The following is a 12597-nucleotide window of genomic DNA, read 5'->3' as shown; positions in this document are numbered from 1 at the left end:
TACTATAAGATCAGAGCTTTACAAAGTAAGACAGTGTAGAACGGGGTAATGCGAACACTGAGCGCCATAGGGTGAAAGTTCTAAATGTTCCGTGAGAACATGGGACGTCGTAGTTATAAACTAATCCAATATTTGGATTCGGCAACTGGATTTGAATAACGACATCTCCCGTTCCTAAAGATTCCTATATAAAAGGTCTTGTAAATGAGTCCTATTGCAACCATTGCCGTCACATTTCTACATTGTCACGCCGTGGTAGGAATAAGGTCGGGAAAACAAAGTGGAGGAGGCTATCTTCATGACTATATCTCTTGTTCAACTAGTTAATTTGCAACAAGCGATACGAGAGCAACCAAGGTGAGCAATGTAAATTGTAGAAACCCGTAAGTCTAACTACAAATGCCCTTGAAGGCTCTTCACCGCATCCACCACGGATTCAGTCAATGGTCGATATGTCAGCCCAAGCACGTCTTTCGATCTCGAGGTATCAAATCCAAAGCGCTGCTCTAGCGGTACAAGACCCGGCGCGAGGGCGTCACCAGATGGCAGTTTGTCTCGTAACTCAGGGAATTTCTCAGAGATGATCTCAACGATATCCGCGTTGCAATAAGTGCCGGCAACAAGGAAGAATCGCTTGTTTGCTGCCTCCGCCTTCTCGGCTGCGAGGACATGAGCCATTGCAACGTCACGCACATCCACCCAGAGAGACGTTCCAGTGGGTGGACAGCTGTTCTTGCCCTTTCCAGTGATCAAATCACTAATGCGCTCATTAGAGGTGTTGATGGCATCCAATGAGGCCAGGTAATGAACCACAGGGCCAAGTACAAGGGGCGGGTTGCACTAAATAGGTAGGTATGAGCGTACAGTTTCCTTCACTTTTCGGGTGAAGAGAACAGGCAAATAGTTATACATACCGTTGCGAGGGTAAATCCAGGCTTTTCGTTTTCGATGAAATCCCATGCTGCTTTTTCCTATCATATCCGCGTTAGCCCTGATCGAGTAATTAATTATGTTGAAAATAATTGACATACTGCGAAGGTCTTGCTGCCACGGTACCCAAAAATCGGGCTCTTGTCAACCTCCTCCTCTTTGATTGGATTCCAGTCTGCCTATTAAATTTATTAGCTTCGGCAGGTAACATTATGGGCGGTTAAGCTAGAATTTTCGTTTACCTCAGAGTAGACATAGTTACTCGGCTTTGCGGGGTCAATTATCGCAGCGAATGAAGAGGTGATGACAACTCTCTTCACTGAGGGGGCACTTTTCTTAATGGCATGAAGGATACCAGTAGTTCCGTTGACGGCTATACATGCCATGATTAGCTTGGGTGTACTTTTGAGTGACATCGGTGTCATAAAGGCGACATACCTGGGGCGAGGAGGTCCTTTCTAGCATCTGATATCTTGAAGTGGAAGGGGCTAGCAGTATGGATGACGGCCTCGAACGGAGGCTCAGAAATAACAGCCTTATCAAATGCTAAAAAAGCAACCGTTAGCAATGGCCTAATAGCTCTCTGCTGCCAACAAATTGGAGAAGGAAATTACCGTTTGGCTGTGCGATGTCTTCAACTACCACAAAGTCAAGCCTGTCCTTGCCGACTTGTGGATGGGCGTCGAGGATTCTTTGACCCTTTTCCTGAGACCGAACAGTGGTCACCACAGAATGACCACGCTCTAGCAGGGTATCAAGAACATGTGCAGCAATGAAGCCGCTTCCGCCTGTCTGGAGTCAGCACTCCTGTTGTTATCTCAATACACAGGATCACTATCGAATAGTGAGCTTACCGGTAAGAAGAATGCGAGTCATGGCTATTGAAATATTTCCTGCTCTTGTTAGCTACGTGTATCGTGGGGTAGCCGAGTTTTGATATCCGATAACGAGTTATGTAACTCCAGAGAGGCTGTCTGCTTTTATGACAGGACGATGGGCAAATATATAGGCAAAGGCGAAGACGGAGTTTAGCTGTTATCCTCGAAAAGATCTTCTTTAACTCATATCGCCATCTAAACTCCGTCTTGTCGACCTTCTTTGCCGCGCATCGCGGGGATTCTGTCCATCTCCACCTGAAACTTGGTGGTGGGGAACTTGGTCAACTAAACACCCGAGATGCCCTCATGTCTGGGCATATGGGATATAGCACAGAACACAGGTTATGTGGGTATCCAGATGGCATCTAGAGTAACGGCATGGAATGAGTCTTCGTATAATTCTGTATACGATGTTACATATAACTAGTTATAGACTGCGGAAATTCAATATCTTCAGTCTGGCTATTCGAACACAACTTGATACTTGGTTGCTGTCATGATGGTGATGATGACGGTTTGATTTATAAGCACATCAGCGCATCGAAGTCTAACTGCATCGCTTTAAAACCGCAGAGATCGCCACTGCAGGTAAGGAGAGATTGATTCACTCATCCTCGAATGAAATAATACGCCTCCAGATAATCGGATTACTAGCACGATGACGAATTTTACCATAAAGATAGTCTCTGACACAGTGTGTCCGGTCAGTCACATTCAATGCTCGACGTCATATATTATGCACCAGGTCTGACAATGATATATAGTGGTGTTATGTGGGAAAGAAACGCCTCGAGAAGGGGATCAGCATGTATAAGGCAGCCCATCCCGACTCAAAGGATACCTTCAGCATCTCCTGGTTTCCGTATTATCTGAATCCCCATGCTCCAGAGATCGGCGTTGATAAGACTGAGTATCTCAATGCTCGTTTTGGCGCCGACCGTGTGGCCATGATGCAGGCCCGCCTAGCTCAGGTTGGACAGGCGGAGGGTATTAATTTTAAACCCGGTGGACGAACAGGAAATACCCGTGAATCGCATAGACTGATCCAGCTGGGGAAAACCAAAGGAGAAGCAGTCCAGACACGGGTCGTCGAAGAGTTGTTTGCATCGTATTTTGAGAATGAGGGAGACATTACTTCTCGTGACACCCTTATCGCTGCTGGAGTGAAAGCGGGCTTAGATGAAAGTGAGGTTAAGGCCTGGCTGAAAAGTGACCAGGGCGGGCCAGAGGTTGATAGAGAGGTTGATGAAGCAAAAAGAGCTTACATCTCGGGTGTTCCCAACTTCACTATCCAGGGGAAATACCAGATCGGAGGAGCAGAGGATCCAACCGTCTTTCTTGAGACGTTTGAGAAAGTGCGAGCAGAAGAGATGTCGAGTTAAATCGTCAAGTAAAGGCCCATGTAGGGTCAATCTAAGGAAAAATTGCTAAATAAAAAGGTAAGTTACTATAAATAAGAAAGGTTTGAGGTTTCATTCTTACGCAGGAATCAGTAGTCTCCTCCCCTTACCCATGGATCTTCGAAGAGCAAGTGTTGAGCATCGGCTCTGTCTTCTGGCATCCACTGCAGCATTTTCCGCATAAACTCAAGAAATTGTGTCTTCTCGTCACCTTTTAGTTGAATCTCACGGGATTCCAGGGACTGCTTTGGGATGGGATAAATATGTGATAGTTTCCAGTTACCTAGGATAACATAGATTAGAACAGTTACTGCACAAGTTAAGTAATTGGAGGTTAATATCACCATTTTCGTCCCAGTATTTTAGGCTCTCTTTGCTTTTCTTGAGAAATTCAAGCGGCGGGGGCCCCATTAGGGATATCATCTCAGCGAACCTACGACCATGATCTAACTCTCCCATAGGGTTGATGTTGTCAAAGAGATGGCGTTGCTCAAAAATTGTCCATATCTGTAGCTTAGTTAGATTTGTTAGGCATTAGATGTTATATGAATGCTTACTGTTTGGGCAAGTCCCCATATGTCAACTTTGTTATCCCATTCCATATCCAGCATCACTTCAGGTGCTCGATATATGCTGGGTTGAATAAGGCCCCTTTGTTTTGTTTCTGCACGTCGAGCCTCTCCCATATCCGAGAGAATTGGGAACCCTTTGGTAATAGGCATCTCTCGAGTTAGGTATATTGTTCGGGAGGGTGTCTGTTTCCTAGGAATGGGGTGCTGGAGTTCGTCCTGTTCAAGCTGCGAAAGCACAGATTGATCATCTATGCCTAGTAGGATGTTGTTTGGTTGTATATCTTAGAGCCAAGTCAGTTAAGGCTCCAAATATGAGTTGGAACTAGAAATACCTGTGTGGATAATTCCTAGTTGGTGAATATAATCCAGCGCAATAAGAATATACCGGACAGCTGGTCTGAGCATGGCCTGAGGGAGAGCTCCGGTCTCTAAACGGTGTATGAAATCACTTAAGTCGATACCAGTGGGCTCATAGAGAATACAGCAATGTGTTCCGTGGGGTCCATCAATGCTAAACGAGTCTAACACTCGGCGCACATGAACTTCTCCCCCATGGATATCTTCTATGCTCTTCATATAGTTCGTCAGCTCAACCTCAGGGTTGGGCCGCTTGCTCCGAACATTGACCTTCATGGTCAGGTAGCGATGTTCTCTTTGTGAGCGTTAGTCATTGAATGAGGTGATCGACTGATCCAGAATGCCGAGTAACGTACCGGAGGTCTCGACACAACCAAATGGTGGATGTAGCGCCAAATCCAAGCTTTGTGATTATTTGATACCTAGAACAAAACATTTCGCCGATGTTTACAGGATAGTAACGTTCAGCAACATAATCACCGAACCTTTCCTCCTCTATCTTTTGAGTCGGGTCTAATTCTCTGAGTCCGCTTGATATAAACTTTCGAGCAGGAGAAGCAGGAGAAGCCATGAATCTCGATTGTTGGGGAATCCTGCCCTTTGGAGAACGAGATTCCAGCCTAGACGGCTGTGCCAGGTTTTTTAGGTGGGAACGGGAGATAGAATAAATGTAGCGAAACATTTGGAAACTAGTGAAGGTGTGAATAGATAAAGAAGCATCAAGCAAGAGTTGTTATGGAGGCGCCTTTTAAATTTGAACGGATTGGAACAGCTGGGGTTGCCGGGCTTAACTACATCCGGACCGGGGTCGGTTCCCGCCCCCTGGGCACCTGCAGTTGCCCAGTGGACTCACGAGTTTCAGCCTTGGCAGTAACTAGTTAGTTTGTAGTTGATCTTTAAGATGATAGGTACCTGAGATGAGTCTTGTCCATCCATCTACTCCGCACATATTTCAAGAAGTGGCATTCCAAGCGGTGCCCTTGTTCGAGGGTCACACATCCTAACTACTCCGGCCCCAGTGAGATACAACATTGACCATTCGATTTGTCTGTTTATCCTCGACCTAAAACACGGCGGCTATACAGCAGCCCATGATGGTTCACTATACTCGAAGCAGGCAATGCTTGTCATTTGGGGGCCAAATTTGGGAGAAGCTAGGGGAAATAGGTAGAAGGCAAGCAACGCTCATTTCAGCTCAAGGCGCGTAAAGATGTGGTATATAATTGTCGTTCTTTCCTCCTTGTTCCCGTCTGGTGGAATTGTCAACACTATCCAAAGGATCGATCTCGATAACTCGTTATTCGTATAATAACATTATACATATTTATCATTAAATTCACCCAGAAAACCAAGCACTCATAACTGGGGCTCGGAAAAATGCAAACCACTACGAAACGATTTTTTTCAATTGTGGGACGAGTGAGTGTAGGGGATGTTCAACTCAAAAATGGTTCTGGCTGGGGGTCTGGCTTCAGTATTGCGCTCCCCCAACTCCGCGAAAAGGTACGATTAGCCGCATCGCTTTGCAAATTTTAGTATAGTGAGTTATGACTGACATAATTCTAGTATCCGACCGCGATATCTGCTATTATTCAGTGCGTTTATCTGCTATTTCTGTTTAGGAAAAGACTGGTTACATGATTACAGGCTAACCATTAGATATATAGAGGTTCCCAGGCTCATAAGTCTACCAAAGACCCGTCTGATACGAAAAGCGTTGTGACGCTTGCTATGTACGATGAAAAAGGTGTGAGAGTTGGGTCAGCCCATATTCACGAAGATGGAACTTTCACGGACAAGATGACTCGCTCAGGGCGGGGCCAGCTTTCAAGTGCTGCTGCAGCCGCAAAACAAAATGAAGATGAGGATTAAGGTCTCAGAACGGCTTTCACTTAGCCACTGCAATGAGAAGCGGAGAAAGGGGAATGTCACAAATTTCTAATTTCTAACTTAGTTCTTGTAACTACCCAAGCATCTAGTTCTCAATCCGCTAGGTCAAAAAGAGGAAGCCCTCAACTGGTTGCAGAGAGAGTCGTTATATTATTGGCACAGTTTATGAATAACCGTAAAATTCTATGCGTATTCTGGCTATAGCTATATTTGGCAAGGTGAGAATAAATAACTAGCTTTAGATTACTAATCATAGTTTAGTTAATTAACTAGAACTAACTGGATATAACCAACTAACTAGTGACATATTAACATAACTTATTTTACTAACTAGTTAATCAGCCGATTCCAGAATCAAGCCCGCCGCGGTCGGAGTACAAACTAGGACTCCTTGGGGAATGACGTGGCTAGCTGGCATGCAGCTGTCGACCAGTATATTATCGCTAGCTACCATACTTATTCTCTTATTCTCGGGTTGAGTAAGAGAATTCTGGAGAAATTTGAGCTCTTCTGGTACCAGCTTTTCCATTTTGGTGAGGACTAGCAAGAATGGCTACCGATTCATCCATTTTGGATGAATCTCAGGATACCTTAGGCTTCAAGAGCCCGCAACTGCCTCAAACCCAGTCAATACTGTTCACAAGGCTACCGGCAGAACTTCGAGAACGTGTGTACTTCTTTGTATTTGGGGGATTTCCACGAATAAAACCGGATGAGAAGCCCTTATACTGGATAAGCGGAGGGGCCCCACGCAGACTAAAAAATCACGCCGTGGACAAGTCAATGACATTATTGCAAGCTTGTCAACGAATGTACGTGACCAACTTCCCTAAGTTAGGAGCTTTTACTATGCTTATTTTGAATGATACATGGCTGCTCACAAGTGGTGAAATATAGGTACTTCGAGGCATTCGACTTTTTCTACCAAAATATCACATTCAAAGTATTTACGCCCTTGACGGATGTTACCTTGTTCCCAACTGCAGCGCATAACAGTATACGTACTCTCTGGGTTGATATACGACTCAATTCGGAACTTGGCTGTGACTGCTGTGACGAAAAAGTTGAGGGCTACTTCGATGAAGCCACCTGGAGCAAAACAGTCAAGGTCCTCAACGAACGGCTCCCAGGTCTACGACACTTGCATATAAGCATTATTCGACGTAAAGAAAGTAGATCAGGGGATTATTTCAGACCACTTCTAGAAGAAAAGGTCTACCCTACTTTGATGGGGATGAAAAAGCTGCATTGTTTCCAGGTAGTTGTGAATTTCGAGAATGTGGTACCAGCAAATGCACCGTTTGAGATGGTCACCAGTGAATATTCGGCTGCATATGAGATTCAAAGTGAACGGGAATGGCTATCCGATGAAACAGAAGAGGAAGAGAGCACAGACAATGTCGAGGAAGAGTACGTTACCCAGTATAAGAGAGAGAGAAACGATAGTGTTGATGGATGGAAAATTGTCTTTCACTAAAGGTGTCGTTTAAGGGGCAAAGAGATACCCAGAAAATGTATCAAGTCGTTTTAAACACTTAACCCCCAAAAATATCTGTGCAGATAGAGCTGCAAAGAGAGCTGTATTTATACCATCGAAGTTGAACAATTCTATAAGTGAATACCATGGGATAACAGTACAAAACATAATATGCGCTCCAAAAAAATGCAAAAGAGCAAGAATAACGACACTGGCCTCGTCGTATCTTGTTCGGTATATCTGACTTGTCGGAAGTGGAACTTATGGTTATCAGCAGCTGAATTTTCCATATGTATCCGAACGCCATCAAGATCAGCGACGGTATCCTTGATAACTATTTTGATGATTACATGGTTTTCACTCGTATAATTTGTTCGTTATTGGTGCCGGAAGGGTGCTTTAAAAACCGGAGAGTCAAGCTTTCGCATTTGGTTATAACGGGGCCTGAAGACTCAGATTGTCTCAACCTGCTGATCGCTAGTGCTCTTTGGCTCAAGTCGTTTTGCTCATGGTTGATGGTCCGACTGAGATAACTGATCTGATGAAAACACACTCCGTACAGGTGGCAGAGTAGCGGCATTCGCAAGGGCGAGGGTATCAGTGTTCGTGTTGCTGGTGCTGGTGCTGGTGCTGAGATGTTGTGTTAATCTCCAATATGACCCACAAGCAGCGGCTCTGGTAAGGTTGAGAATGGAGCCACGCGGAACTAACCTATTGTGTCTTAGTTAGTTAACTTAGGTAATCAATGTGTCTGCGCCAAGCGTAGAACCCAAAAGTCGAAACGTCCCACGTCCAACAGTTCAGATAAATCCCAGAAGTACCAACATTCCCAAAATACACGCTGGAAATCATACATGGATGTTATATAGTTATGATACCAGGTCATGCATGAGTACCTACCTTCATCCAACCAATGCACATTATGCTGGCCCCGGACACTGTCTAGCACCCAGACATCAATCCAAGGGAATGTCACGCATTCCCCAATCCTAGATATACAACCATGATGCTGTGCCCATCATGGTGATGCAGTCATTCTGGCACAATGGGGTTGACCCGCTCGCGGCAACCCTAGTTCAGACGCTTACATCAATTGTTCTGCCTGTATCTAGGCCCAGCCTTATGGGCTCTAGAGGTGCATATTTGGGGCCTCAGCCCTATCCGATTTCCCCGGGGTACATCGCATACACCTGCTTTGAGAGGTATATAACTTTGTGGTGATTATAGCAACCTGCCTCAAAGAGGCCAGATTATAGGACCACAGTACATTAGAGGCATTATCCATCATGGATAACATCTCCCTCTCCAACGAAACTGGAACCTATGAACGACTAGGGTGTGCTACCGAGCACATTTTGACAAACAGCCAGCTATAGGAGCTGCACCATGGCATTACAAATGTGGCAGGCAGGCTTTCCATATCTTCAGCTTCTGCTTCAGTTGAGGGACAGCCACAGGTATTCAATCCTACACCTGATGGCAAGTTTGATCCCTCGTCTCCAGCATTTGATGCTCGCCTTTGGGTGAAAGGACTTGTCTAATCGATAGAATCAGACCCTGCATCCGCACCTACTCGGTCCCTCGATGTTTCCTTTAAGGGGCTCAGTGTCTTTACATATGGTACGGCCGCTGAGCTTCGGAAAACGACTGGAAACGTTGTTTTAGGGGCTATGACCTATCTGTCCAAGTGTTTTCGTGAAGACCGGTAGGGTAGGCGCGCGGATATCTTGTCTGATTTTGAAAGGGGTTTCGGAAAGGGCGAAATGTTGCTCGTTCTGGGACCTCTGGTTCAGGGTGCTCTACCCTCATAGGTTGCTACCAGGAAAATCATCAGGGTTGCTTGTGGCTCCAGAATTATGAACTTCCGAAGTTCGTCTTTAATATTCATTTCAAGATTAAAACTTAAGGTTACTAGCTGATTCCGGATTTACCATTGCTTCCCTCTTGTTCAAGATCATAATGGCACCCATCCTAGGAAGCTTGTTCTATAACCTCAACGCAGATACATCGAGCTTCTACTATCACGGTGGACTTCTTCTCTCAGCTTTTCAATGCCTTTGCGAGTCAACTTGAGGTCGGACAGCTCCATATTCAACCTTTATTCTTCCGGCAGTTTGAATACTTTATTTAACTCAAATAAGAAATGGGTCCTAACTATCTATGTTGAACGTCCGGTTATTGAGAAGCAGAATCGCTACGCTTTCTACCACCAATCGGCCCCGGAAATTGCAGGTTACCTTGCTGATCTACCATATAAGATTGTCAATATGTTCATCTTCAACATCCTTATTTACCTCATGGCGAACCTTAGGCGGGAGGGTTTTTCTTCTTCTGTTAACTATACTTCTAACAACATTAGTTCAATCGGCTGTCTTCCGCACGTTAACTTGTCTGACCCGAACTCTGACCAGGCGATGATAACCAGCGTGTTTTGAGCCTTGGTCTCATGATATATACTGGATTCACGACGCCATTAGACTATATACCCCGATTGTCGCGCTGGATGGCGTATATCGACCCACTAGCCTACGGCTTTGAGTCATTAATGGCAGATAAGTTTCACAATCGGGGACTTTCCATGTGCCAGAATTGTACCTAGTGGCCAATGATATACAAGTTTGTCATCTGTGTCCCAGATTTGCTCTGTGGTTGACTCAGAGGCTGCTTTGGCTTTAGCTAATTGGGACACTTATATCAACAAATTTTTTGATTACTGGAATGACATAAATGGAGGTAAGTATACACCACTAATAGCTAAGAAGGCCTATAGGCTAATGGGGACACACAGAAACATAGGCATTCTATTCCCTTATTTGGCCATCTTTCTCTCAGAGTACATGCTTGCTGCTGAGCTTGTGAAGTTTCTCAAAGCATGTGGGGAAGTACTACTATTTCACCACAGAAGAGACCCTCCTAAGCTGACAAAACTACTGGCTCGAGACGCAGATAACCAAGTACAAAGACATCCGGTGGAAGATAAGAAGATGGAACCTTCAAACCAGTTGAACAGCATTGTGGCTGGGAAAGACATATTTCACTGGCACGAGCTCTGTTAAGACATTAAAATCAAGGGAGTAACACGCCGCCTTTTGGAACATGTTGATGGCTGAGACAAACCCGGGGTATCAACCATTCTTGAGAAGCTTGAATATGTTGAATGAGCAGGTTATTGATATTTAGATTCCCAGACTTCTTGAGCCATTTCTGAACTTATCAACAAGCTTACAAGCAATGGCCAGGTTGTTCTTTATACTATCCATCAACCCTCCGCGTTTTATCTGATCAATTTGATCGACTGCTTCTTATAACCCCCGGAAGCAAAACAGATTACTTTGGAGGTGGGCAACTACCCATATTATTAACATAGCCCTTTTCATCAATATCAACGAGCAGCTTATGCCTATGTTTGTCCCTCGGCGTGCCCTTTATGAGGCGCGCGAACGACCCTCCAAGGTTTACAAATCGTTCTCCTTTTGTACATACAGTCTAGTCATGGTCCGCTGACATATTACTCTTCCAGCAAACTTACTCTCCAACATAACTGTCAAACTTATATGGCATTCCTTGATGTAAGGAAGGCAATATGCTAAGGAAGAAAACAATGTCGGGGTTTGGGGGTCCCTGCAGTTGACCTTCCATTCTGGTCGTTCATTTACCGGCCTTCACCAGCAACATACCTTGTTGGTGGCCTCATGTCTAGCGCTGCTGCTAACTCTGACATGAAATGTGCTGAGAGTAACATTCTTCACATGGCCCCGGTTGGAAAACTCACTTGCAAAGAATTTTTGACCCCCTTACATTGAAGCAGCAGGGGGTGCTGTTCTAAACCCAGCATGTCGAGATACTTGCGAATACTGCCTGTTGCTTCGACGAACGAGTTTCTTAACCGATTCCGGATATCTTATGATACGAGATGGAGGGACTTTGGTCTTTTATGGGTATGTATCCTCGTGAACATTGTTGCAGGGCTGGGTTTTTATTAGGTATTCAAGCTCCCTAAAGGAGGAGGCAGCAGGCGTGCTTGAGACCTTTTGCAGCGTCCTCGGTCTGAGCCTAGACAATCTGGCCATCTTCTCGTTACCCCTCTGTTTAAAACTACGCCTGAACGGATGTGCTTACTACCAAGGGCAAAAATGAACGACAATTGTTAGCCTGTTACAAAATACGAGACTGGTAGGGAAAGCTGCCAGCTCCCCCAGATTCCAAATTATACGAGTCAAGATCTCTTGGTTCTGGCTAAACGGCAAAATAAACCCCTCTTTCAAGTCCTTTTGAAGTCTAGTAGCCGAAGGAAAGACTAGTACTGACTGACTTGAGATTCACCCTATATTTCGAGAGGAGTGATCCAACACGTTGGAAGTGTTGTATGAATGCAGCCACGATTTGCATAATAAAATAATGTAAATATAATGAAAGGAGGTAAGGTTTTGGGCAGCAAAGAAGACAAGGTACGTTGCAGCATCACAACATCGAGTTTGTGAGATAGTAATACGCTCCCGGGGAAATAGATTCACTAAAGCTCTATTTCTCTGCTGATAGTTATCATAACTAGTAATAGAAGTGGGGTTAGCAAGGGAGAGTGAAATTACTAACATTTAATTATTTATCCCTTGGGGAATAGCCGTGAAGCTGTTCTGTCCATTAAACTAGTTGGTAAGTAGGTAGAAAACTAGAGGTTTGCCTAGCTTTAATATTGATCCGTTCGTCGGACGTTTAGTGTCTTCTTTTCAGGCTGAAGTGAGCGTCTCATGGCCCTAGTTTAGTATTTTAGGAGTTTCTTGACTTCTAGAGCCGTAGAAGCTCGTAATTGTTTCGAGGAAGAGTTCGCCGTTATATATCCGCACCATCTGAGGTGTTGGCCTATCCGTTCAGGCACGGCAATGGCTCATGCCCCCTAGCCGTATCGACCATCAAGCACTTCGTGTATGCACTCCCGCTGTTCATGATGGAGCAGTTGGCTCCAACATCGTCGCAGGTGGACCCCTGAAACGCGCCAGGCGACTATAGTTAGCTGGTGTTACGGCAAACAGCAGCCAGATCACAATAATTGACAAGACAGTTTTCAACGTGCAGATGTGATACATAAGATTGGC

General features: G+C 44.9%; 4 protein-coding genes across 4 annotated transcripts; 2 read left to right on the top strand and 2 right to left on the bottom strand.

Annotated features, from left to right (window-relative positions):
• Positions 1–393: 393 nt before the first annotated feature.
• ARB_05592 (3-beta hydroxysteroid dehydrogenase/isomerase family protein) lies at positions 394–1806 on the bottom strand (the record flags this gene model as incomplete). Its single annotated transcript, XM_003016149.1, has 7 exons — positions 394–840; positions 915–971; positions 1032–1109; positions 1173–1303; positions 1369–1476; positions 1545–1718; positions 1785–1806. 7 exons carry the CDS (start codon positions 1804–1806, stop codon positions 394–396), a joined length of 1017 nt encoding a protein of 338 aa, XP_003016195.1.
• An 808-nt stretch (positions 1807–2614) lies between these two features.
• ARB_05591 (DSBA-like thioredoxin domain protein) lies at positions 2615–3190 on the top strand (the record flags this gene model as incomplete). Its single annotated transcript, XM_003016148.1, has 1 exon — positions 2615–3190. One exon carries the CDS (start codon positions 2615–2617, stop codon positions 3188–3190), a length of 576 nt encoding a protein of 191 aa, XP_003016194.1.
• A 107-nt stretch (positions 3191–3297) lies between these two features.
• ARB_05590 (uncharacterized protein) lies at positions 3298–4708 on the bottom strand (the record flags this gene model as incomplete). The annotated part of the gene is made up of 5 exons (XM_003016147.1): positions 3298–3491; positions 3520–3715; positions 3766–4028; positions 4113–4432; positions 4494–4708. 5 exons carry the CDS (start codon positions 4706–4708, stop codon positions 3298–3300), a joined length of 1188 nt encoding a protein of 395 aa, XP_003016193.1.
• A 1868-nt stretch (positions 4709–6576) lies between these two features.
• Positions 6577–7504, top strand: ARB_05589 (uncharacterized protein; the record flags this gene model as incomplete). Its single annotated transcript, XM_003016146.1, has 2 exons — positions 6577–6839; positions 6925–7504. The coding sequence occupies 2 exons, from the start codon at positions 6577–6579 to the stop codon at positions 7502–7504; spliced, it is 843 nt and encodes a 280-aa protein (XP_003016192.1).
• Positions 7505–12597: the final 5093 nt, after the last annotated feature.

The sequence above is a fragment of the Trichophyton benhamiae genome (genome assembly GCF_000151125.1).
Source record: "Trichophyton benhamiae CBS 112371 chromosome Unknown contig01145.0, whole genome shotgun sequence".
Lineage (NCBI taxonomy): Eukaryota > Fungi > Ascomycota > Eurotiomycetes > Onygenales > Arthrodermataceae > Trichophyton > Trichophyton benhamiae.
Note: the sequence above shows the minus strand (reverse complement) of the source record. Positions and strands in the feature narration are given on the sequence as shown.